General features: G+C 41.6%; 1 protein-coding gene across 1 annotated transcript in view; it reads left to right on the forward strand.

Annotated features, from left to right (window-relative positions):
• Nucleotides 1-27,818, forward strand: part of Ctf4 (Chromosome transmission fidelity 4) — a 135,897-nt gene that overhangs the window by 87,934 nt on the left and 20,145 nt on the right. The window contains exons 9-15 of the mRNA XM_068379035.1: nt 4,731-4,915; nt 8,266-8,516; nt 8,701-8,927; nt 19,040-19,174; nt 19,457-19,627; nt 23,344-23,555; nt 23,788-23,909. Of these exons, the coding sequence (XP_068235136.1) occupies nt 4,731-4,915; nt 8,266-8,516; nt 8,701-8,927; nt 19,040-19,174; nt 19,457-19,627; nt 23,344-23,555; nt 23,788-23,909 (1,303 nt within the window). The remainder of the gene's footprint in view (nt 1-4,730; nt 4,916-8,265; nt 8,517-8,700; nt 8,928-19,039; nt 19,175-19,456; nt 19,628-23,343; nt 23,556-23,787; nt 23,910-27,818) is intronic.

The following is a 27,818-nucleotide window of genomic DNA, read 5'->3' on the forward strand; positions in this document are numbered from 1 at the left end:
TAAATTGTCTGCTATGCGAGAATCGCTGGGAGATCGCAAATTGCCTGCTCATCCACCACCTCAAAAATCTTCTACTCATCAGCGGTTGCCTACCCGTCAGCGTTCTCCACAGCATTCTCACGCATCGCGTAGACCGTCACCGTCTTGTGAATTGCCTACTCGTCGCTCAACAAGCCAGTGTTTGGCTGTTGCTCGGAGCGTTTTCAATCTAACGCGTCGCTCGCCTTCGGAACGCAATCACCCACCTGTTAGTGAATTGCTCAGCCTTCACATCCAACGATTCGTGGATTGCCTCCTCAAGAGATGTCGACACACCGCGATCGACTCCGTGTTTTCATGGTTTCCCTCGTCGACGCTGACACACTCCCTCACAACAATCATTGATTCACTAGGCTTCACATGAGCGATCACCAACGCCTTTAGAGCAGGAGGTTTCTCAACGTTCCCCAGCACGTCAGCGGCTGTCACTCACGGAGCATACGATAAATAAGGTGAGTACATCCATATGCAAGCGAGGATCGCCAACTGCAGCCACCAAAGGCGGTGGTTGTAGCTGCTAGAAAAGGTTAGGTGGTCAGCAATCGTTCGTCATCGCCCCATTCCCCTTCCTGCAAACGCAGGGGTTTATAATCCTGAAACCACCTCCGCGGGAACCGTTGACATCTTTTCCTTCGGGGGAACCATCAGATAGTGCTTTGGTGAGCCAGCAGCTGTAGTCCAGCACCTTGGTCAAAGCTGTGACACAGGCCTTCGTCCCAATGTTCCCTTCATGGCGGGTGGAAGCCCCAGGGGTTTCCTTGGGGACTTCCTCCGTTTGCACTGATCCAGGACTATGAACCACGACTGCTTCTCCCCCTGAAGATGAAGAGGGGAACTCCAGATAAGCTTCCATCATGAAGGGTCAAACTGGCTCCAGTCAGGGCTCCAAGGGTAGTGGTTGCCCCTGTGGATCTATCATTGCCTCTGCCCACCAATGTCTCACCCTCCAACACAAGAGGCTCTCAGAGGTAATAGTCAGTTTTGGACTCTCCCCTCCTGTCACTGACGGAAAGACCCCGGGAAGAGAACACCGTTTCACCTTCTGTCTTGGAATCTCTCGTTTCCCTCCAATAATGGTATGTCCTCTTCCAGGACTCGAAGACCCACGGAGCGCGTCAGGAGTTGGGTCAGCCTTCCCGTTAACGACCGCGATCCACCCCTAGGCGAGATCTGGGCGGTAGATGACGACAATATCGCTGTCAGCCCAGTGAGTCGGAACATGTCTTTTAGCAGGTTCGGACCATCATGAGGGTCCTCGAGGGGGCCAGCGGGCTAATGCCGTTTTTAAGGACAGGACTGACATTCATACCACTTATAAGGTGACTTAGGACATCTCCAAACTGAGTAGGATTTTTGCCTCTGACCTTCGTGTTTGTGACATCAGGGCGATTTTCCTGAAAATTAGTGTTTTTCAAATTCTATCTCCTCCGTTGATAATTAATTTTAAGACCTGTGATTACTACCGTATATATAGGCCGCCAATCAAATGAATATTTTTATTTCTATAAGTAATTTTTTTGCTAGATGACTTTTTTGATTATGGTAAAAAAAAAGTAAACCCTAAAAATCTGGGAAAAATTTCAGGGTATCGCGTCCCGTTCATCTCATCTCTCCCTCCACTGACCAAGTATCCACTACAGTACTAGTGAACTTTTATACGATGGGATCAGCAAGGGGACAGGCCCTTTTGGCCAAAGTCCAGTCTATGTTGGACAAGAGCCCTCATCAGGAGGTCCTCAACAGGTCCCCAGGCTTCTTCAGTCGACTTTTTCTTGTGAAAAAGGCATCTGGAGGCTGGAGACCAGTCATCGACCTCTCGGCTCTGAAAAAGTTTGTCGAACAGACTTCGTTCAGCATGGAGATGGCAGACATGGTCAGACAAGCGTTAAGGCCATAGTACTTCATGGGTACATGGAATTTAAAGGACACATTTCAGATCCCAGTCCATTCGTCGTCAATGAAGTATTTATGATTCAACATAGATGACAAAATATACCAGTTCAGGGTGCTGTGCTTCGGCCTTTCCACAGCACCTCAGGTCTCCACAAGAGTGTTCTCCCTAGTGTCATTCTGGGCACACAAGCTCTGCATGTGTCTCCTTCGTTACCTGGACGACTGGCCGATCCTATGCAGACTCGGTGGCAACCCTTCTTTAGTACAGAGACAAACTTCAGAAGATTTGCCAAGATTGGGAGATCATGATAAACCTCGAGAAGTCATTCCTGCTTCCTACTCAAAGACGGGTATACATCGGCATGATATTAGACACCAAACTACACAAGCCTCCCCATCGGATGACAGGATAGCGACACTGAGGAGGGTCACAAGACCCATTCTCAAAGGAGAAGATCTCCCAGCCCAGAAGTGTCTATGAGTCCTTGGGCACCTATCGTCCGGGGCCCATCTAGTTCCCAATGGCTGCCTCAGGATTTGATCTCTCCAGTAGCGCCTGGAGTCCAATTGGAATCAGGCCTTTGATTTCCCGGAGATACTAATCCCTATAGGACCAGAGGGAAGGATGGACCTCAGATGGTGGGTGGCAGACGAGAATCTGCTGTAGGGTGTCAATTTTCTTGTCCTCCCACCTGATTTGAGGCTGTTTTCGTATGCATCAGAAGAAGGGAGGGGTGTCCCACGTGCTGCACTACACGGCCTAGGGCCTTTGGTCAGAGTCCGGAAAATACCTTCACATAATTTCTTAAAGATGTCCATATATCTGGCCCTTCAAGAGTTCCACCAGTTCTTGACGGGTCACTCGGTGGTGGTACTTTTTCGTAGCCCCTATCCCATCTAGCGGTAGAGATACTGAGATGGGCGGAAGTTCACTCGGTCTGACTATCAGCTTGCTTCATTCCCGACAAGAGAAATGCGCTAGCCAACATTCTAAGTAGAGCATCGCAGATAGTGGATTCCGACTGGTCTTTGGATTATCTAGTAGCCAACAAAGTTCTGACTTTGTGGGGTTCACCGACTGGATCTGTTCACAACGGCATTGAACTTCAGTTCCAGACCCCAAGGCTCTCTGGGACGATGCGTTCCAACAACGGTTGGACAACATCGATGTTTATGCATTCCCATGTTCTGTCTGATTAGAAGAGTACTCATCAAGACCAGTAACATCGGTCAATCTTTTGATGACTCATAGCTTGCTATGGCATCATGCAGAATGGTTCCCAGACCTTCTGCTGCTCTTACAGAGCTGCCAAGAGGACTTTTTCCATGACACAATATACTCAGATAACCACATGTCAACAATTACCACAATGCCGTAGCTTCACTACACCGTCACGCCTGGAGACTATCCAGCATCTCCTCACTCTGAGAGGTCTTTCATAACAAGTCGTAAAGAGGATGTCTGGAGAGCTGCGAGTCGTTAGCTTCACTCTACCAGGCGAAGTGGAATGTCTTATGTGTTTGGTACCATGGAAGGGGTCTCAATCCACTCAATACCACTATTCCAGCAATAGCGGAATTCCTTGTGTATAGAGGGGAGAAATGCATCTTTCGGTTTCAGCAGTTAAAGAACAGCAGCAGCTTGGCCCAGAGTGCCCTCACTGTTTGTTACACAATCTCTGCATGGATGCGCAGAGTCATTGACCTGGTACTGAATCCTGATCCTCCTCCAGCACGTCATCCCAGAGCCCACGATGTCGGGCGTAGCTACGTCTCTGGCCTTCCAAAGAACTACTCTGTGACGCAGGTATTACAATTGGGCGTGTGGAAACTCCAAACTACGTCTACTGCCCACTACCTGCAAGACGTGACACACAGGAACCTCGATACGTTTACTATCGTTACTGTATTGGGTGCACAACAGCTAATTTAGTAGCTAAATCTCCTTTTTTGGACTAGCAGAAGGTTAAGGGCATTGGTTCCCTGGGTTTTAGTCTGAGTGAATGAGAGGAATGTCTGGCTCTTTTCCTTTCTTCATCCTCCCCTCTCTTAGGGAAATCAGTACCTTGGATGCTCTGCGCAAGTTGACCTAAAAAATCTGCAGGTAAACCATTGCTCCCTTGTGTAAGCTAGTATTGTTCCAATACTTGCGTCCCCATCCCCTGGTGAGTTGGTATTGGTAATGTCTCGGTCTCTTCAGCTATTTCCTACAAGATTCGGAATAACCTTTACCTTGACGGTCACATTGCTAGTATATCACCACATACAGCTCGTCTAGGCCGTAGACCATGCATAGCAAGTTTAGCGAGGTGTTATGGTCTCCTTATTTTTGCATAAAACTGCACAATAGGGAGTACCCTGGGTAAGGCTAAAAAGCCAGATTAGCAGGGACATCCACCCTCCTAATGGATGAGTCATCCCTATAAATAGTGTTGGTTTGTATTCCAGGTACAGAACAAATGACAAATTCGGAAGTAATTTGTATTCTTCCTAACGACTCAAACCTTAGCTATTTATACATACTTGCCCGCCAACCCTGTCACCCGTCGAAGTCCTACCTCCAAACAAAGTGAAGCTCAGTCACAGGTGTGTGAGTGAGGGGTGTAGCTAGCTACCCCTCTTACTTCGCTAAATTCTAATGGCTCGACCTTATAGCTTCGCCGAAAGTAATACCCCTATAAATAGCTAAGGTTTGTATCGTTAGGAAAAATACAAATTACCTCTGAATTTGTAATGTTTTTAAAATTTGCATGTTGACAGATAATAAAAATTTCTTTAACTATCGCTTAATTTTGCAGGTGTGGAATAATGTAGGTATTGTTCGGCAGTACTCTAGTGAAGATGAAAATAGTATTGATGTGGAATTTCATGACACATCTGTCCACCATGCACTACATCTTAACAATAATGCAGGACACACAATGGCAACATTGTCTAATGAAGCTTTAGCACTGGCATGTGAATCACAGGAAGATCAACCAAGGTCTGTTAACATTGTGTTGTCTAATTTTGTTTTGTTTTTATTCATTTAATTTGGTGTTAAAACCCTATTCTAAATAGCTTCATTCATGATTCTTTGCAAATTTTAAACTTTCCATTCCTGAATGGTAATAGATCATCTACTGGATGGTTGGCAATAGAACACATGTATGCCCTTGAAACTGATTTTAGCTTTAATTTTTACTTCCCTGTTATTTCATTCTTCACTTTAACAACTTCCTTTTCAATTGTAAGTACTTGAAGAGCAACACCATCTTTTTTTTACCATCCTTCTGTAAGGCTTTATTTTGTCTAGTTTAATGTTTCTATAAAGCTTAGATAATAGAGTTACTCCCTTCTGTTGCCTATTAACATTTGTGAAATTATAGTCCTGCTTTTGCCCATTTTATGACTTCCAGCACATATCTTCCTGTTAGAGAGAAGACAGTCAATCAGGTTCCCTGCATTAGATACAAGTCTTCCTGTCTTCCTGGAATTATTCCTACTGCAGTACCCCTTTTTGATGAGGAAGGAAACAAGTGATTGATGCTTTGTTCTTTTGCCTTTAACCAAATTCCCATATTTCTTTGTTCTTGGTTCCCCCTCTGGCTTTCGGGACTGTCATATTGTCAATTGATTGGTTCTGTTGGTTTTCTCAAAGAACAAGTCCTAATTTTTCCAGTTTGTTGAGGATGATTAGAGGTATTTCTTCGACACTGAAGTTCACCGCCCACGCCTGATCCAGTCTCAGCTCTTTTACCCTTCACCCACTGTAAAACATATTTCCAGTTCACATGTCTCATCCATTTAGTCAGAAAGTTGAACTGAACTCAAACAATTCTTTTTTGCTCAAGGGGTTAACTACTGCACTGTTTTTGTTCGATGGCTACTTTCCTTTTAGCAGGGGTAGAAGAGACGCTTTAGGTATGGTAAGCAGCTCTTCTAGGAGAAAGACATTCCAAAATTAAAACCATTGTTCTCTAGTCTTGGGTAGTGCCATAACCTCTTGTTTGAAGGTACACTTGGGCACATTATTCTATCCTATTTTTCTTTATCTTGTTTTTTAAGTTTTTATTATTTAAATATAAAAGATCTAATATAATATTGTTACTGTTCTTAAAATATTTTATTTTGTTCATTACTACTCTTGTAGTTTATTTGTATCTTAGTTTCCTCTCCTCACTGGGCCATTTTACATTGTTTGAACCTTTGGGCTTTTAGCATCCTGCTTTTCCAACAAGGGTTGTAGCTTAGCTTATTGTGATAATGATAATAATAATAATAACAAAACTCAGTATGATTGTAAGTAGGTTTAGGACAATAGCTCCTCAGTATCCATATCTCTGCATTGATCATGTTTCTTGAACTATATAAACTTCCTTTAAAATTTTAGGTGATTCTTGATTGCTGATTTAATTAAGAAACACATACTGTAAGTCTGTTTCCTTTTCAATTGAAAAAAAGTGTCTTATTGGGAAAGACAAAATTTTTGGTAATCAATCTATCCTGAAGAAATGTTTTAATTCTTTCATTCAACCATGTTTCAAGTATTGTTCTCCTGTCTAATATTCAGCTGATGACTCTTGTCTTAATTTGTTGGACAAAAACTTGCAGTCTATTAAATTTCTTATTCTTGATCTGGATATTAATTTCTGGCATCGTTGTTCAAATAGTATATTTGTATATTGTATAAGACTTCATGATCCAGTCCATCCTTTGCATTTTGATCTTTGCAGAATATATCATCCTGAAGGTAGTATTAGTTATGTACTTAATTCTAAAAGTTTTGCCTTCACCATTAGGCTTAACACCACATTATTTTAGAAACTTTATTCCAGCTTTGTCCAGATTGTAGAATAAACTTCCTAATCAAACAGTTGAATTGTTAGAACTTGAGTTCAAACTCGCTGGAATTTTTTTTTTATTTATTTATTTATTTATTTATTTATTTATTATGTTGGACAGGCTGATATGTCTATCTTCATAGTTTATATATGACTGATCTATTTTAAAATTGTTATTTATCTGAAGATATCTAGATTCCTGATCTAGATATTAATCTTTGGCACCGTCGTTCAATTAGTTCATTATGCATGTTGCATAAGATTTTTCATATATCTGACCATCCTTTACATTCAGATCTCCCTGGACAATTCTATCTTGTTCGTAATACTAGGCAGGCAGTTAATTCTGATAGCCAGGCCTTTTCCATCACAAGGCTCAATACTACACAGTATTCTAGAATTTTTATTCCAGCTGTTACCAAGTTGTGGAATGATCTTCCTAATCGGGTAGTTGAATCAGTAGAACTTCAAAAGTTCCAAGTTGGAGCAAATGTTTTCATGTTGACCAGGCTGACATGAGTCTTTTTATAGTTTATATATGACATGTCGGTTTTTGACGTTGTTAATAGTTTATACAGGACATATCTGTTTTGACGCTGTTACTGTTTTTAGAATGATTTATTGTTAATTTATTCTCATCATTTATTTTCTTCCTTATTTCCTTTCCTCACTGGGCTATTTTCCCTATTGGAGCCCTTGGGCTTATAGCATCTTGCTTTTCCAACTAGGGTTGTAGCTTGGCTAGTAATAATAATAATGATGTATTGAATGGTTTATTTCCTAATTTCCTTTCCTCATTGGGCTACTTTTCCTGTTGGAGCCCTAGGGCTTGTAGCTTCGTTAGTAATAATAGTAACAATTTAGCAAGCACTGGTGAACATTTCTTTGCTACTGTAACTTTACATTTTTGCACATAATTTTGATTTCTGCAGAATATCTGTATTCAACTCTAAAATTTCATTTACACTTAATTTGAAAGATTCTTATATAAGCCTGGTTTATCACATTTTATGATGTTGGAACATTCAATTTATCCTATTCTGATTTTTTGGGGGTAAGCCTTTTAGTATATTCACCCTTTATTTCAACCTCTTAAATAATGTTTATTGAACTGGAGACCGGTGATGAAATATGCGTTTGATGAGTATGGAGATGTTTGACCCACACACATGACTCCCCTTTCAGTACCTCAATATGCTTGGTTATCTTGGCTCTTGACCATAAGATTAGGCAAGTGCTGTAAACCCCAAGCTAGAAAATGAGACTGCGCATCTAAGTGGTGCTTCAAAATGTAGTTATCACTCTTGCCATGGCTCTACATAGGGTATGAAACATTGTTTCTTCCCTGAATTTTTTTTTTTTTAGGTTTACTGAAAGGTTTTGTGTGGTGTTCACTTCTCTTGCTAGTGATATAACTTTAGTAATCTGAGTGTCTCCAGTTATATCGTGTATTTTCTTGTTGCCATCAATCTTTTATTACTTGTTAATGTATGTTTACCTTTCGTTTTAGCAAGTTGGTGGTACAGAATTTTGCACCCTTTGGTAACTCTAGCAAAGAGTGGCATGTTGATATGCCAGCAGAAGAAGAAATTGTTGCCATTTGTATTGGGACAGGGTGGCTGGCAGCAGCAACAGATAAACGAAATCTTCGAGTGTTTTCTACTTCTGGAATTCAGCGTGACATCATCAATATTCCTGGAGAAGTTGTTTGTTTAGCTGCAGCAGAAGACCAGTTAATGTTCATTTACCACACTGGTATGGGTAAGTGTTTACAGATTATTGTATGTCATTATGAGGTAGTGAATCCAGATAGTGCTCATACCTTTATCTTTTTCATGCATGCAAGACTTACTATGGTTTTTTGTTATTAGCATCCTAGTATATGTAATACGGCCCATTTAGCCATAATAGGAAATATAATTTCATATTTATTTACTTCATTTAGGTGCATCTGGTGACCAAAGTATGGCAGCAGCCGTCTTGCATATGAATGGTGGTAAACATCTCGCCCCTATGTCTTGTCATATTCCACTATCTCCTCGGTCATTCTTAGCTTGGGCTGGATTTTCTGATGAAGGAACCCCTGTAATCATGGATAGTGCTGGGATGGTTCACATCATGCATCTCAAATATGGACTAAATTGGACAAGTATATTGAATACCAAAAATCATGTTAGTTTTGTTTGGAATTTGTCTATACTTTAAGTTATTACAACATAACTACATTTTACAGTATAAGAAGAGTGCAATTACTTATGTCTTTTACGTTAAATTTGTCCCGGCAAACAATTGATGGCACGAGTAGTTAATAGTTTAGAAGGGGATTTCACATGCAGAGAATAGTAGAATATGATACAAAACCTCATCTTTCCTAGCTTCTATCCCCAGTCTTTATTATATATATATATATATATATATATATATATATATATATATATATATATATATAATAATATATATATGTGTGTGTGTGTGTGTGTGTATGTATGTATGTATATATATATTTATATTTGTTCCAACACGAATACTTACCTCAAACTACTTTCTTTAGGAGATCACTGGTTATCTCTCTCTGCCGACCAGAGTTTTGAGTAGCTACCCCCCCGCTCCGCGCCCTAAGTAGCCTTACCCCCGTCATCCAGGAATGTGCCCCGAGGGTAGGATTAAGGTAGGTCGCTTGCTTGCTGGGTCACCTTCCTCATTAAGTTCTCTGGTCGCGAGAGGATAACATCTCTCGCTCTCGTATCTCTGTCGATCCTTTGTGTGCGTTCTGTGCCCCACGTGTTCCCAGCGTGGCAACTTGCGTTTTTTCCAGTGTGCTTTCCAAAGTGTTCCTGTGCGTTCACTTTTCAACCGTGTGCTTACTCAGTGTTTAATTCATTTCCTTAAGTGCTTGTGTCGTGCATTGTTTGTGTTATGGAGCAGGTTCGCCGTTGTCCTGGGCCTAGAGCCGGGAAATCGTGTGGAGCGTTCCTCTCCAAGCCCGAAGTGGATCCTCACTCCCTTTGTTCCTCCTGTAGGGGTAAAGTTTGCTCGTCAGCAGACACGTGCCCCGAGTGCTCGGACTGGAGCGATATACAGTGGGTACGTTATGGTACTAAGAAGAGAAAATCAGCGAAACATTCCCCCAGTAAAGTTAGTGTTTCCTCGCCGATACCGTCACCCAGTGAGCGGTCCAACGGGGTCTCGGTTTCGCCGTCCCCAACACAAAGTAGGGGACGAGGTAAGTCTAGTGTGGTGGATGAGCAAGGCTTCCTATTCCAGGAGCCCAGTGTTAGTGCAGGACCAGTAGCAGGCCCCTCTAGGGCTAGTGAAGGACCCAGTAGTGCGTCCGGAGAGTCGGCCCTTGTGCTCGGGGGGCACGCTTCCTCCGATGACCCCGTGTGGGGTAGTAACGCAGTCTCAGTGTCGCCACCCGCCCTCGTGGGCTTGTGCTTCTGGCTCCTCTTTAGGGGAGATAACCAGAGTAAAGTCCAACCTGCAGGTCACGATGCCTACGGTTGGAGGCTCCCAAAGACGCCGGGTAGGTCTCCCCTGAGGATGGATGTAGCCCTGGATCCCTGGCTCCCGGACATGGAACGGTTTGAGTCATTCCCAACCCTTCCCACGGAAGTTCCCGATGACTTCCTCCAGCCCTCGACCTCTGGCATTCAACGTCCGAAGAAGTCCCCCGCTTCCAGCCGACACATGGTGAACACAGTGTCGTCTGGCTCTTCGGACATCTATTCCTCGTCGGAGGAAGAGGTCAAGGTGAAACACCGCCGTCGAAGGGAGCGGTCCAGGACCGAGCGTTCCAGGTCAAGGTCGCGCTCTCGTTACAGCAGGAAACACTCCCGCTCCCCGAGCCGTAAGTATAGGAGAAGTGTATCTCCTGGGGGCGCCTGGATCTACGTTTCGTCGCGGGAATCGAAGGTGCTTCGTTCCCCAAACCACCAGTCCAGGGAGCGGTCCCCAAGGCAGCCGCCCTCCAAGCACGGCCTTGACCCTCGCGACCTGGCTCGCAGGAAAGACCTCTCTATTAAGCATAAGTCCTCGAGGCCTCCGGTTCACTCCGCCCAGCGGGGGAAACGCACTTCTTACCAGGCAGCCAGGCCGAACCAGCCCAGCTGGTGCGGCCTTCAGGTCGGAAGGAACGGTTCCCGCTGTCGGGTCAGCCCCCGGGAACCGCGCCCTCCGCACCCAGAGCCTTCGGGCGTACGAGAGTCCCCGCTGAACCAGCAGTGCCTACACTATCCCGAGCCCCTGGTGCGGTCTAACCTGCAGATGAGGTCCAGTACCTCGGCAGGACGGCACCCCTGGCCCCGAGGGCCAGGTGTCCGGTCGGCGTGCCCGGTAAACCGACTCCCCCGCCCCAGGCCGAGGCCTCGGCTGATGGGGGAGAGGGCTCCCCGACGGAAGACTCCGCCTATAGGAGAGTGGTTAGCCTGATCAGAAGGCACCACGGAATAGCGGAACCTGCAGCGACAGATGGAGATTCCTGGAGGTCGAGTCTCCTGAGAATTATGCAGACTCCCTCCCAGCCTAAGTCGTCCCTGGCACTCCCTCTGGCCCGAGATCTATTTCTAGGGCAAGAGTTTATAGAGAAAGTGGTGGCCGGCAATGCCGAGCCTCCTAAGACCCAGAGTGCCTCTAAATTACTCCAGGGCCTCAAGAACCAAGGGAAGGTCTATGTGCCCGAAGGACGTCGCCCAGGCCCTTGTAAAGTGGAGACGGCCGTGGACATTCTGAGCCAAGGCGTTTCTGACGACAGAGCCTCTTCGGCCCCAGTCTGTTTCTCACCTGCAGAGGCCTCCATGATGGAGGAGATGTTGCGAGACTTGATTAACGTCTCCTCTTGGCTAGACTGGTGGGCTTCCACGATTGGTGGGTGTGCAAGCCTCCTACGACCCCGAGGACCCTGACCAGCAAGGCCTGATGAGGGACCTCATTACCTCCGGGGGTCAAATCCTCAAATTCTTGACGTATCAGTCTCTCGCCCTTACAGCCACTGGGTTCTCTGTAAGAGAGACACTGTTCTTACCAAAGTGTCTTGAAAAGTACCGGACAGGGAGGCGCGAGCAATTCGCAGCCTCCCCCTGTGGGGAGAGTCTTTTTCCTATGAAAGAGTTAGAGGCCTTGATGGAAAAGGTCTCGAAGAAGGAGGAGGCCAACGTCACCAGACCGGCAGCTTCAAGGAGACCTCCATACAAGAGGTCCGTCTCGGACAGCGCCGCGACGCCCCAAGCCTCTTCCAGCACTACGAGGAGAGAGGCCCCCTCTTCCTCCTGGTCCTCAACTCCGCAACCCTCCCGCAGAGGAGCTACAGCGCCCTTAAGCTCCTTCATGTCGGGTTACTCCGCTTCTAGGAGAGGCAGATCAGGCCGCTCCTCTAGAAGAAGGTAGAGTGGGAGGCCCCCTATCCCCTCCCAAGCCTCGGGTTGGGGGATGCCTCAGACAACATTGGCAAGCATGGAAGGCGCAAGGAGCAGAGCCTTGGACAGTGTCTGCCTAAAGGAGGGCTACAGACTCCCGTTCCTGGCGAATCCACCCCCTCTTATTCCGGCCAACTGGACGGAATGGCTAGCGCCCAAAGATCCGGTAAAGAGGACCGCCCTCTCTTCAAGAGGAAGTGTCCTCCATGTTAGAGAAGGGCGCCATGGAAGAAGTTCCTCTCCCAGGACCTGATTTCTACAGTCGCCTGTTCCTGGTAGAGAAAGCGACGGTGTGTTGGAGACCGGTTATAGATCTGTCGGCTCTCAACAAGTTCGTCAAGAAGACGGACTTCAAGATGGACACTCCAAAGTCAGTCCTGCTGTCCTTGAGGGAGAAAGATTTTATGATGACCGTCGACCTCAAGGACACATACTTCCAAATTCCGATTCACCCATCGAGTCGGAAGTTCCTCCGGGTGAAATGGGGTTCCCAGATCCTGCAATTCAGGACTCTTTGCTTCGGTCTGTCAACAGCGCCCCAGGTGTTCACGAGTGTCTTCACGACTGTTTCAGTGTGGGCTCACGAACGTGGCATCCGCCTTATCAGGTACCTGGACGACTGGTTGCTCCTTTCCGCCTCAAAGGTCCTCTTGGAAGAACAAGGGAGAAGTCTCCTTCAGTTTTGCAGAGATCTGGGGATTGTCATCAACCCAAAGAAGTCAAATCTATCCCCGTCCAACAGAATGAACTACTCGGGGATGACATTGGACACCATTCAAGGGAAAGTTTTCCCTTCGGAGGACAGGATCAAGAACCTCAGACACATCATAAAGCCCTTATCAGAACAACCAAGGAGAGCGAAAGACTAGCAGAGGCTGATAGGCCACCTGGTCTCGTTGGAGAAACTAGTTCCACAAGGGAGGATAAAGCTCAGATCCATTCAATGGAATCTCAAGAGCCTCTGGTGCCAGACACACTCACAACAAGTGCTAATTCGAGTCCTTCCAGACACAAGACCCTCCCTGGAATGGTGGTACTGCCAGTCGAACTCCCTCAAGGGGATGCCCTTCGGGACCAGCCCTCCAGAATTACTCCTGTTCACAGACGCCTCCAACCAAGGGTGGGGAGCCCACCTCCTCGACGGAACGGCACGAGGTACCTGGTTGGAAGGGGAAAAGCTACTCCACATCAATGTCCTGGAGTTGAAAGCAGTCCAGAAGGTCTGCTAAAAGGAAACACCGTGGCGTTGATTTTGCAACAAGAAGGGAAGAGTCGTATAATTCTCCTTTCACTGAAAGAGAATTTGATTCCGCACTTGCTCATTGCAATGATACAGCCCCTGGACCCGATGGAATTCCATATGCAATGATTAAACATGTACATTTTAATACAAAGCTATTTATTTTAAGTATTATTAATAGAATATGGCATGATCATAGTTACCCAAGTGTTTGGGAACTAGCCATTATTTTAGCCTTTTTAAAACCCGGTAAAGACAAGGTTTTAGCAGCAAACTATCGTCCAATTGCATTGACATCTTGTTTATGTAAAATCATGGAGAAGATGGTCAATGCAAGGCTGGTGTGGTACCTTGAAAAGAAAGGTATTTTATCACCGATTCAATGTGGATTCCGAAAAATGCACTCAACGACTGATGTGTTGATACGACTAGAGTCTTCTATTTGTGAAGCCTTTGCTTCCAAACAGCATCATGTTACAGTATTTTTTGACCTTGAAAAGGCATATGATACCACATGGAGATATGGTATTCTTAAAACCATTCATGAATTGGGATTGAGAGGAGAGCTGCCACTATTTATTCAGGCATTTCTTTCATGTAGAGTTTTTCAAGTGAGAGTGGGGGAAACTCTATCAGAGAGTAAGTGCCAGGAAGAAGGAGTTCCTCAGGGTAGTGTGCTGAGTGTAACCCTTTTTGCACTAGCAATTAATGGGATATCCTCAGCCATTCCCCAGGATGTTCTCTCAACATTATTTGTGGATGATCTCTCAATATCATTTGCTGGCACTAAAATGGCAATGGGGTTTTGAGAGAAAAATCCAACTCTCTATTGATAAAATTATCCAGTGGGCTGACATGAATGGATTTAAGTTCTCGACAAGTAAAACTACCGTTGTCCATTTTTGTCGTATCCGGGGAGTACATCCAGACCCGGATATATACATTAAAAGTCAACGGATACCATGTGCAAGAGAAGCTAAATTTTTAGGTTTGATATTTGATTGTAGGCTTACATGGGTTTCTCACTTAAAAGCATTAAAAGCTAAATGTGTTGAAGCTCTGAATATCTTAAAAGTATTATCCCATACATCATGGGGGGCAGACCGCAGTACTATTTTAAAATTATACAAGGCCTTGATTTTTTCCAAAATTAGTTATGGTTGTGAGGTATATTCTTCAGCCACCTCAAGCCGGTTAAAAATATTAGACTCGATACATCATGCAGGTATTAGATTGTCTACTGGAGCTTTTAAAACCTCGCCTAGCCCAAGTCTCCTTGTTGATGCTGGAGAGTTACCTCTAGACCTTTACCGAATGTCTTCCGTTCTTCGGTATTGGTTTAGATTGCAAAGACTCCCTAACTCTCTAGCCTTTCAGACTGCAAGCCTTGTAAGACACGCATCATACTTTGAGTTGCACCCAAAATCTCCTCAACCCTATGGCTTTCGGGTGAAACGATTATTAAATAGTCTGGATATAATTAGAAATAAGGTACTTCCATTCAAGGTATCATCAACGCCTCCATGGAAGTTACCAGAGATATCTTTTTGTAAATATTTTATTGGAGATAAGAAGAATATGTCAGACCTAGAAGCCAGGTCTCTTTTTAATGAACATGTTAAAGAACATAGAGGATCAACTTTTATCTATACTGATGGCTCCAAATCTGATGCTGGCGTTGGATTTGGAGTACATAGTAATGGTTTTAATTGTAGAGGTGCACTTCCTCTGACCGCTTCCATATTTACTGCCGAACTGTATGGCATATTAACCGCTATTGAGAAAATAGCGTTGGAGAAGGAGGGTAATTTTACAATTTTTAGTGATGCAAGGAGTGTCCTTCAAGCTATGGAAGTTTTTAATTCTAATAACCCTCTAGTTTTAAAGATTTTAGAATGGCTTCTCATTATTGGACAGAGAGGTATAACAGTTCAATTTTGTTGGGTTCCAGCACATGTAGGTGTGTCTGGGAATGAGAAGGCAGATTCACTGGCTAAGGAGGCTGCATCCGAGTTGCTGCCAAGAAGGTATCCCATTGCCTGTAATGATTTCTTATGTCATCAAGAACTTGGTTTGCAATAAATGGCAACAGCAATGGGATAGTCAAGATGGCAATAAAATGCGAGAGATAACAAATGACATATCTCCTTGGAGGTATAATATGATGCCCCGAAAATGGGAGACGTCTCTTTGTCGTCTCCGTATTGGTCACACTCGGTTGACACACGAGTTTCTGCTGAAGGGCCAACACCAACCGTATTGTGATGACTGCTTAGTACCTCTAACAGTAAGGCATTTGTTGACCGAATGCCCCAATTATAACAACTTGCGGAATAGATATTTGTTTGAGGCTCGAGGTGAGGGTGGCAGGTTCATCCTTGCCAAGATTCTTGGAAATGATGTGTCCTACCATGCAAGTGGCATTTTTAGATTTATTTCAGAAGCAGGTCTTCTGAAAAATATTTAACTTTTATTACATTCAACTTTTATGATTTTAATTGAATACTCTTTTATTTTTTATTTTATTTTATCTTTTATTTTTGTATACATAAATTAAATGTTACCGGCGTCAATGACCTCAGATGTCAGGATGCCTGAAAACTTTAAATCAATCAATCAATCAATGGAATCTCAAGAGCCTCTGGTGCCAGACACACTCACAACAAGTGCTAATTCGAGTCCTTCCAGACACAAGACCCTCCCTGGAATGGTGGTACTGCCAGTCGAACTCCCTCAAGGGGATGCCCTTCGGGACCAGCCCTCCAGAATTACTCCTGTTCACAGACGCCTCCAACCAAGGGTGGGGAGCCCACCTCCTCGACGGAACGGCACGAGGTACCTGGTTGGAAGGGGAAAAGCTACTCCACATCAATGTCCTGGAGTTGAAAGCAGTCCAGAAGGTCTGCTAAAAGGAAACACCGTGGCGTTGATGTGCGACAACGCCACGGTAGTAGCATACATAAAGAAGCAGGGGGGCTTAAAATCGAGGGAGTTGTGCGATCTCACCATAGAGATTCTGAATTGGGCAGAGGAAAATCACGTGGTGTTATTAGCAAGGTTCATTCCCGGGAAGAAAACCGTTCTGGCCGACGGCCTCAGCAGAATGGGCCAGATAGTAGGGACAGAGTGGTCCCTCCTCCCGGAAGTAGCCAGGCTCATCATTCAGCGTTGGGGTTCCCCGGTGATGGACCTCTTTGCAACGAAACTCAACGCCCAACTCCCAGTCTATTGCTCCCCTGTGCCAGACCCGAAAGCAGTCCTGGAAGACGCTTTTCAGCACAAGTGGGACAATCTGGATGTTTACGCTTTTCCCCCCTTCACGTTGATAAGGCAGGTGCTCAACAGAGTAAGGGCCGCCCGAAACCTAAAGATGACTTTGGTAGCGCCCTGGTGGCCGGAGAGGGAGTGGTTCGCAGACCTAAAAGACCTAACGAGTCACCCGCCGTGGCCTCTACCCGCCAGGTCAGACCATCTGCACCAGCCTCACTTTCTCAAGCTCCACGACAACCCACTCTCCCTTCGTCTTCATGCCTGGAGACTATCCAGCGGCTCCTGAAGAAGGAAGGTTATTCTCCCTCCACGGCTAAGAGAATGTCGCTATACCTGAGAAAGTCGTCAGTCGCGATATACCAGGCAAAATGGGCCTCCTTCACAAAGTGGTGCGCTGAGAGGCACATTAGACTTCTTAAGGCCTCTGTCCCAGACATAGCAGAGTTTCTGGTGTTTCTCAGGGACAAAGTAGGGATGTCAATCCCAGCCATAAAAGGAGTTTGGGCTGCCTTAGGCCAAGTCTTCCTCCTGAAGGGCATCGACCTGGGGGCCTCTAGACATAGCGATGCTTGTCAAAAGCTTCGAGCAGTCTAGCCCCCCTCAGGCGAGGAGGGTGCCCCAGTGGGACTTAGCCATGGTCCTGAAGATGCTGTGTCGTCCTCCCCTTGAGCCCTTGAAGGATATCATGGACAAAGATCTTACCCTCAAGGCCGTCTTCTTGCTGGCCTTGGCGTCCGCTAAGAGAGTGGGAGAAATCCATGGTGTGTCATACGACGTCTCTCACTCAAAGGGGTGGAAAGAAGTATCCTTCAAGTTCGTACCTTCTTTTTTGGCCAAGACTCAGAACCCAGCAGTCTGGGACCCGAGGTTTGAAGGTTTCTCAATTCCTGCCATCCCTATGGCAGGTAATGCAGAAGACTTAAAATTGTGCCCAGTGCGAACAATTAGAAAATACCTGGAAAGGACAGCGCATCTCCGACCGGACATCAAGAGCCTCTTCGTTTCCACAGGTATTAATAAGAAACAAGTTTCCAAAAACACCATCTCTTCTGGTTGAGACAGGTTATCGCCAGATCCTACAAGAAAGCTGGCATAGCAGTGCCAGGCACTCCCGGACCTCATGACATCAGGGGCCTGAGCACCTCCTTAGCCTTTGAGAAAAACATGGTTGTAGGGCAAATTCTGCGAGCAGGTACTTGGTCGAGCCAGTCAACCTTTACTGCCCACTACCTCAAGGACTACTCAAGAAAATCCTTGGACGGGTACTCCATTGGAACAGTCATCTCCGCCCTCCAAGCGGTGTAACGGTAAACTCCAGGCGCATTCAAGACTAGCGACCGGTAGGAACAAGTGCGGTTTTCCTACCTCCTACCCAGTTGCTTACTTGCCTCTTCGGGGAGTACCGTCTGTTCCCAGAAAATAACACATTCTTCACGACTACACGTCGAGAAGGAACGTCAAAAGAAGTTTTTCAAAAGGTGAGTTCCTAGACAGTAACGTGAATTTTTGTGTAGTTACCCTCGCTTCCGCTCTCTGGTAGGTCCCGTTATCCAGAGGCCTGTTGGCCTCCACGGCCGGGTCAGTGGGTCAGATTAAGTGTAAGTCTCCTAAAGAAAGTAGTTCGAGGTAAGTATTCGTGATGGAACAAATAAAAAATTTCAAATAATTTTTATTTTTCCTAACATACTTACCGAGAACTACTCTCGGGTAATGGCCCTCCCTTCCTTCCCCGAGTGCCTTCTTCCCTTGCTAGCATTATGCTAATTCAATAGAACTTAATGAGGAAGGTGACCCAGCAAGCAAGTGACCTACCTTAATCCTACCCTCGGGGCACATTCCTGGATGCCGGGGGTAAGGCTTCTTAGGGCGCGGAGGGGGGGGGGGGTAGCTACTCTAAACGCTGGTCGGCAGAGAGAGATAACCAGTAATCTCCTAAAGAAAGTAGTTCTCGGTAAGTATGTTAGGAAAAATTAAAATTATTTAAAATTTTTGATATTTATATATGTATGTATAATATAGTATATTATATATATATTAAAATAATTAATTTTATTCTAGAAGATATAGAAAACTTATCAATTGTTGAATGTTAGAAGTGGCACCAAAGCATTTGATAAGTTGGAAACCACAATGTTTGCCTAACTTCAGCTAATCTATCTATATTTTTATATATATATATATACATATACAGTATATATATATATATATATATATATATATATATATATATATATATATATATATATATATATATATATATCAATTACATATGTATATTTTTTTATATTTTACTTAATATTAATTAATAATGTGTATTACTTGATGCATGTAATTATTGGTTTTATGAAAGTATTTCTTGGCAGACCCGTGGAAAGAGTGACCATTACTTCGTAGTTGGAGTCAGTGAAACACAGAGTAATGTTCGGTGCATTTTATGTAAAGGTAGCAGATATCCACCAGTTCTTCCTAAGCCTCATGTATCCCTTTTAAGTATGCAGGTAATAATCCATAAGTTTTAATTGTTTTTAAATTACAGTAATGTTTCATGTTGGTAAATAATCTGTTAATTTTTGTAAAGCTAAAGCTCTTATTATTTGATGGAACATTATTAAACAGTATGATTACAAGTTCCTGTGCTATGTTAGAGTAAAAAAAGATAGAATTTGGAAGTAGTCTACCTTTAAGGTGTGCTTTTGATTAGTGTTTTGCATATAACAATGTTGAAGATAGGCTGCACTTTCCAACAGGCATTTATTACATAATGGCAATCTTACTTTCAGGTACCAATATGTGAGCTTGAAACGGAAAAGGGAGGTTTAGAGGAAAAAATGATACGCACTAGTCTTCAACTTAACACTTTTGACAGATTAAATGGCCTAGGATTTGAAGTTGACCAGTCCAAGAATGAAGCAGAAAAAATTTTAAAGGAAGCCATGATTAAACTGTTTGCGGTAAGTTTGTCTACCCTCACCTCAAAAGTAAAAACATTATGAAATTTCAACTGTCTAGATGTGAATGATAGATTCATTATACTTATTGTATATAAATGCAAATTAAGGAGAATTAATGTATCAAGTATTTTTGTATTTAGTCTCCAAAATGTGGACATTTCTTCTTGGCGACTTTTTTTTATGGAGATAATTGTTTATTGTCTTGGTAGATGTATTTTTTTTTCTTCTTAAATGTATCTATACTGATACTAATTGTTCTGTGTTTGGTCTTATATAACTCATGTTTTTTATATCTTCAGATGAGGTGCATCCACTCTTGTGTAATTGTGAATCCACCTTAACTGAAAAGACAATAGTGAAAGTTGTAGATGACTGAATATAGAATAGCATATCCAATTATATAAATGGGAAGATTCAAGTGAAACTTATACTGTTATATAAATAAATTTTCAAGCCTTTGTGTAACAAGCTTTTTATCTATTTGATGGTATATAGCTGAATGCCTTCTGTTATTTGGTGTTATATAACTATGAAAACTAATACTTTTCTTTCCTCTCTCATGGCTAAGTTACCAAAGTTTTTTTTTTTTTTTTTTATTTCTTATAGCGAAGGTGATCTGATAGTGTCATTGATAAGGACAGCAATTATCCATGGTTTTATGGCATTCTTGGTTTGTTTTGTTGCCTAACCTTTGCATATTATTTTCTCATTTATACAATTACAATATTTATATAGTTATACTGAAAGATGCATGAAGTGCCAGATACAAAAACCAAGTATGTGTGAAGAGTATTTGTCCAGAAAGTCAGAAGACAAGAATGTATTAGGCTAGCAATGTCTTATTCATGTAGGCATTTGGTATGTTTCACATATATATTTGTGTATTCGAGAGGTGATGCTCACCTCTGAAGTAAATAACCCTGAAATATGATGAATATATCTTTACCAGTGGTGAGGAAAATTACAACTAAAAGCCAATTCTTATGCCTACTGTGGTATAATCAACCAGTCTTTACAAAAACAACTTTGAAGCCCAATTTCTCAATACATGAAATTTTCACAGAAAAATTGCTACTATCTTGAATAAAGATCAATTTATATTATTCAAACATGAAAAGATAGGAAATTTAATAGCTCACAATATATGCATTTACTTTTCAAAAAAACATAAAACTTATGTATAAAATAGGGCTGCCATTAAAAGTTATTCCTATACATTGATAAAATAATACATAAAAATTAGGAAAGGTAAGAAAATTTCCCATGTACAAATTTCAGATAATAGAATTCTCTCAATTGGTTTCTAAGTGAAAGAAATCAATCAAGAAACAAAACAAAAATAGTAGGAATTTGAAGTAACACCCATATAACATTGTTTTAATGGGGATGTCTCATGCCCTTTAATGTTTGTCTTGAGAATTGTTCAAGTGTAGGTTATGGAATTTCATGTTTGGTTTTGTATGTTGATAGCAAGCAGTGATTATGATAAGTTCCCGTTTCTTGAAAATTATATTCAGCTCCTTTTCTATGATAGCACCATTTTAGTTGTTTTGCTGACTAAATTGTGCATAATATTAATACTCATTAATCATAAGATACCATATGCTGTATGTAGTTGGATAACTCATCAGTCTTGCTTACTAAAGGTAAAAAGAACACACCCTTCTAACTGGTAGAACCAAAAACAAATTAGCGGCTTTTTTAATATGTTCAGCTCTTTTTCTATGATAGTACCATTTCAGTTGTTTTGCTGACTAAATTGTGCATTATAACTCATTAATCATAAGATACCGTATACTGTATGTTGTTGGACAACTCATCAGTCTTGCTTACTAAGGTAAAAAGAATGCATCCTTCTAACTGGTAGAGCCAAAAACAGAAATTAGCTTTTGTTACTTTTTAATGTTGTTTCTTTGAAATTGAAATTATATTCATAATTATTGCAAAGATTTGCTTTTTTATTTGGAAGTTGCTCTTTCATATAGTTTGAGTGGTTAAGAATTCATCCACATAGAGCCCAGGTTATAATTGAATCATTATCTGAAAATTTGCCTAAAGAACTATCATTTCTATTGAACTTCCCCTTATATTCATATTGCCTCTTTTCTAGAAGATCGGTTCATTGGCATTTACCTGTGAAATTAAACATTTTCTTATCTCTCCTTCCAATAGAAGCATGCCTTTAATAAGTAATGAGACTAGCTTTTAATGGCAAGAAGCGTCATGTCAGGGGCTCTCTTATTTTAGTTTTTTAGCCGCATCGGTTGAACAAACTGTTCTTCAGGTTCCAGATTGTGATAAGTTTTAGTGCTTTCTAAGATGTCTTTCTCAGGATTTGTTAGCTATTACTGCTCTGGAACAGTACTATAATTTGAATAACTGTTGTGTGGAGTGGGAATGTCTCACTGTTCCTTTCAAGAAAAAGTATTTTCCAAGTTTAAAGTACAAATGAAACTTGCTTTTAGTTCAAGGGGAAATCCAGAGAAGGTTAGGTTAGTTTTATATAGCGGAGATGATGTTAATGATATGCCAGCATATTTTTTAATACAGCTTTTAACCTGCAAAGTGTCAATAGTGATGAGCTTTAAAAGCTCTAAGCTTATTAGCTTCCTTTATTATTCTCAGAATGCCAGCGAGCTTTCTTGAATGCGGTAGTTCTGATCCTGCATACCCTGTTGCTAACCTTAACCTAACTTTTCAAGTTGGGTCTTGTGGTATAAGTGTTCTATTCTGTAAGGATTTTGAATGTTCACAGCACCTTACAGTGTCATGATATTCTCATGTGAGCCTCAAATGCTTTGTTTACTTTAGTCTATTTTACTGCTAAACTGTTGCATTCACACAATTTGAGTTACTTTTTTTACGACAATTACTGTATATTGCGAGTCAGGAGAGGGATGGTAGTTTAGATCCTAATATTGCTCCATTTCCTAAAATAAACACTTAAGTTATCTTGTATTTCATAATTCTTTGTTGCCAACTAAATTTTTCATATAATGTTTTAATTATAATAATTATATATACTGAATAACTTATTTATCTTTTATATATAATAACTACAGTTGGCAACTATGTCAAATGTGAATGGCATGGCATATCATAGAATTCCCTTGGCTCTTAGTGTGGCTGATGAAGTTTCAGTTAAGGTTTGTCTGTTGCATCATGTTCTGGATGTCCGCGTGCTTTGTTCACTTACTAGGTTGGCCACCAGCTCACTACAGATTAACTTTAGCAGAGTAAATGTAAGCGCTCTTTTACTGCCAAAATGAGTCTTGTTGACTTATGTGTAGTAGCTCCTGTACTTGTTGTAAGTACAAGCCCAGACTCCTCCCCACTGACTTGTGATGCCAAGAGGATAGGGAATAGTTTTGACTTTGAGACTGAAATATCGAAGAACCTCTGGCATCTTAGTTAGCTTCTTTCCATTAACTGCTATAGTGTCTCATTACTTTCCTAGAGGCATATGTATATTAAAAGGAAAGAAGATGGTTATGTTTTCATTGTACAGATAAATGCCAATAAATTGAGCTAGAGAAGAAGCAATATGTACATTAGGTGAGAATAGTAATAGATTTTAATAAAATTAAATTTTTTGCTATAAACTTATCCATTTGTTTCTGTCCAGATGCAAGCATTATCTTCACTTTTCTAACACTTATGAGAATAATTGGGTTCTTATATAAGATGTAGACTAATGAACTAAATTTTTCTTTCAGCTTGCATGCCGTACAGAAAGAGAATCCAGAGCTGTTGAGATCTGCCAATTAATGCCATCTTATCATACAGTTCAGCTGGCAATCAAATATGCTGGTAAACTCCATCGTCTACAGTTAGCAGAACGATTGGGGGAAGTAGCTTCTGCTAAAATGGAAGAGGAAATTGAAAAGGAATCTCGTGAAAGAAACAGAATAGCAGATGACTTTCATCTGTAAGTTTTCATGAACTTGTGCCAAACACAGCTTTAAAAGTGAAGGAGTTAATCTGTAAAATTGTATTATTAATTATGATATACAGCATGCCTTCATTGATTTTATTTACATATTAATTTTTATGAGCAATTTTACTTATGTTGTGTCCATATTGAGGTTGAAAGATTGGTTTTACGGGTAATCATTATTGTGATTGAAATAAAAGCTTTATGGTTAATTACTTGTCTAAAGGTATGGTGGTGGAGGGGGTGGGGGTATGAGAAGATATCAGCAGCAGGTGTCAGATGAAGAAGAAGAAGAAGAAGAAACAAAAACTCCTCAAGAAGAGGGAAGTGAAGAGCAAGAAACTTGTGGTAAGTGTTTTAAGCTTTTTGGACAGAGAGAATATTGATATTGTTGCATTAATCAATGTATTTCATATCATGATTTTTATAGTATGAAATATATTTTCTTAGGTTTTGACAAAGGAAAAACCTATTTTGGGGAAGGTGCTGTATGGTGTCCAGGGATTTTCTTGTAAAGGGGTCAGTGTATCAACAGAAAAAGAACTGACTCATTGTGTATAAGGGAGACCCTCAAGTTAGACACTGTTAAACTCGACACAGTAACTCCATTGCTGAAATTGTCTGGATATCTGTGATGCATCATCACCAAAAACCAGCACTACAGCTAAAGACAATGCTACCTGGATTCCAACTTGCAGCCAGCCACCATCTTTCAGACTCTGGGTGAGAATAAATTGTCCTGCTCCCTTTGCACGAAGATAGGGAGTGTCTTAAGGCCGTAGAACACCTCCCCCAAAATCATGGTTTTCCTTTGTCAAAATTCCTTCTTTTGCATTTTATGTTCTGCATGATTTTCAAGTACTTAATACCAGAGCAATAACTTATAGACTCGTGCACTGTTAAGAACAACCATTTACATCCAAGCCAACAACTTAAACATGTGTATAGATGAGAAGAAAAACTAACATGACTGACACTCGCATCCTAGGGACAACTCCAGAGAAAGACTGGAAGCCTGTCATCATGTTCTTTTGAAGGATTGCTGATATGGTCCTTCCTCTCTCAGGTTTCTCCTTGTAGGAGTCACGAATAAGTCAAGTACCACACATGAATGTTGTACCACTTTGGATTCATTTCAAACCAACCTGTAAAGTTTTGGATATCCTGAAATTGCATATCAGGCTATAAAGAATATAACATTTTGTAATAATTCTTTTGATAGGTATGGAGAAATTATCTAAACTTTCCAAAAACTCAGGCACTTTATCCAGAGACCAAGATGCACGAGGGATTAGTGGAGGTGATCGATGTAAAGCAAAATACTGGGTAAATCTTATGAAATATGTCCGACTCCAATTCCTCGCCAAAAGCATTCTTGAGAGGTTCTGTCAATGCTCATAGAAGTGGACCAAAAAGGAAGCTAAGAAACCCAGGCTTATCTGGCACAGAGACCTATTCCTCAGTAAAGCCATCCATGCTTTCAACACTGATTGGTATTGTCTAGTGGATGAAGACCTATTTTAGCTCAACAAATATGTTCCGTTGTGAGCTGGGAACTCTACCATATGTACTGAAGAGAAAATCCAAGAATGAAGATTCTGGGTCAGAAAGTGCTGAAGATAATCAGACTATCTGCTTTCTAATACAGCTGTGCTGCGATTGAAGTAGTTGTAACCTCGGTCTCTGACTCGTGGAGCAGTGGATACCACAGGTTGTTTGGCCTAAATGGAGCTACTAGCACAACTGTCCCTGAAAAGTACTAAACTCTGTTTGAAGCCTTAAGCCCTCAAAATTAAACTTGGAGGAAACATGAATCGATGACTGTTTCATTCCATATTCAAGGTATCTCTTGCCACTGCCTGAGAATTCTCATTCAGAGCTATGTATAGTGGAAGCTTGTGGTTCTCTTTTGTTGTGAATTAGTATTTTGAGATGCGGAACTCATTCTAGGATCTCTTGGAAAGAGCTCTGATCCAAAGTCCATTCTGTATGCAGAACTGTCTGTCTTGGACATCTCATCTCATCTACTACATTGATAGATTTCAATTCCATCTTTACCATATTGGTCGAAAAAGGCATATTATTATTATTATCATCATCATTTTTTTTTACTGGGACTGTCATTTCAACCTCTGAAGCATTAGGCTTCCTCTCCTGAATTAACTTCCTAATGGGAAGAATCACTGCTTTGAGTATTCTTGAACAGGATCCCCTTTCCTAAGGCAACAAACTAGTGCTCCGTTCTCTATGAAAATTTTGATTTGGAAGTTCCTTCTCGGACCGAGTCTCTTCATCGTCAGGAAGACTGCCATCAGTCCCGATAAATTTGTGAAATGCTGCAGACTGAGTGGACCATTTCCCATACACAGGTCTACTCTCAATAACCTCGATGCATCTGTTTGAAGGATCATGAAAATTGAAGGCAGGACCAAATTGGAATGGCCTTTGGATGTCGTCCATGGCTTGAGAATTCTTTTGCAATGTATGGGCATCTGAGCCCAAATGTCTTGACAACCATTCCAAACATCTCCTCTGTGCACCCAATTGAGGTCTTACAACCTGGTCTTTAACACTGGGTTAATTATTGGGGCAATTTGTTGAATGCCCAAAATTTTCTCCAGTTGCTGTCTGGAAGAGAAGAATCTTGAAAGAAATTCTCTGACCTTGCTTAGAATTCTTTGCTAAGATGTTTTTGACAAGCTTGAGTAGCTTTTAACATATTTTCTTGGAGTGAAATGGCCATTGGCCAACAGTGTTTGGGGGAATTGGAATTTACATAGAAGATTGCTATGTAGAAATTTCTCTACCTTGACCCTCTTATGGCAGGCAGCCAACACGTAGCACCTCACCTCGAATTTAGCTTTGACAAAGCTCTGTAAAGGCTCGTAAGTAGGTTTGCAGAATAACTTTGCTGTTGCCAAAGTGATAGACTCGAATCTCACTAGGGTAGATAAAGTCTCAAGTACCAAATTCTGCTGTTCTAAGATGGTCTGGAACCAAGGGAAAACTGCCTTCAATTGATTGGTCCCTACTTGAGCATCTCATTTCTTATGGAGAATGACTTCATGAAAACCTTTAAAATTTTGTAAATCCTTCACTTTTGAATACACCCCTAGAAAGGGCATACATTCTTTTGAGCAGGGTGAAGTCTCAAAGGAAACCAATCGCTCACTTCATTTCCTATCCTAACACATGCTTTACTACCTTTGTAGAAACTTTTCACTGCTTGCAACAACCTTCCACCAACTCCATATAACCGCATCACATTCCACATTGCTTCCCTATTAACTCTATCATACGCTTTCTCCAGATCCATAAACTCAACATACACATCCTTACCTTTTGCTAAATATTTTTCGCATATCTGCCTAACTGTAAAAATCTAATTCATACAACCCATACCTCTTCTAAAACCATCCTGTACTTCTAAGATTGCATTCTTTGTTTTATCCTTAAACCTATTAATCAGTACTCTACCATACACTTATCCAACTACACTCAACAAACTAATACCCCTTGAATTACAACACGCATGCACATCTCCCTTACCCTTATATAGTGGTACAATACACGCACAAACCCAATCTACTGGTACCATTGACAACACAAAACTCATATTAAACAATCTCACCAACCATTCAAGTACAGTCACACCCCTTCCCTTCAACATCTCAGCTCTCACACCATCCATACCAGATGCTTTTCCTACTCTCGTTTCATCTAGTGCTCTCCTCACTTCCTCTTTAAGAAGCCAAGTGAAAACAATATCAGGCAGTATTTAGTCGGTTAATTAACTAAGTGTAGGCAATAGCAGTGAGATTTTAGGTATGTTTATATATATATATATATAATATATATATATAATATATATATATATATATATATATATATATATATATATATATATATATATATATATATATATATATATATATATATATATATATATATATAATATATATATATATATATATATATATATATATATATATATATATATATATATATATATATATATATATATATATATATATAAAATGTGTGTAGTGTTTATAGTTTTTAACTATAAAACTTATCCGCTGGTTATATAATGGCTAAAGTCCCTGGACGCCCCGGCAGGAAATTCAAAATCTCGCGCAGATATGCCAAGTGTACCCTAGCGCCCTCGTGGTACTACAGGTAGAACTATACCCAACCAATTCAGATTTTCTCTGCCGGCCATAGCTGGCTGTACTATTGGAAATTCTCTCTCATTTT

This window comes from Palaemon carinicauda, chromosome 8 (assembly GCF_036898095.1).
Source record: "Palaemon carinicauda isolate YSFRI2023 chromosome 8, ASM3689809v2, whole genome shotgun sequence".
Taxonomy (NCBI): domain Eukaryota; kingdom Metazoa; phylum Arthropoda; class Malacostraca; order Decapoda; family Palaemonidae; genus Palaemon; species Palaemon carinicauda.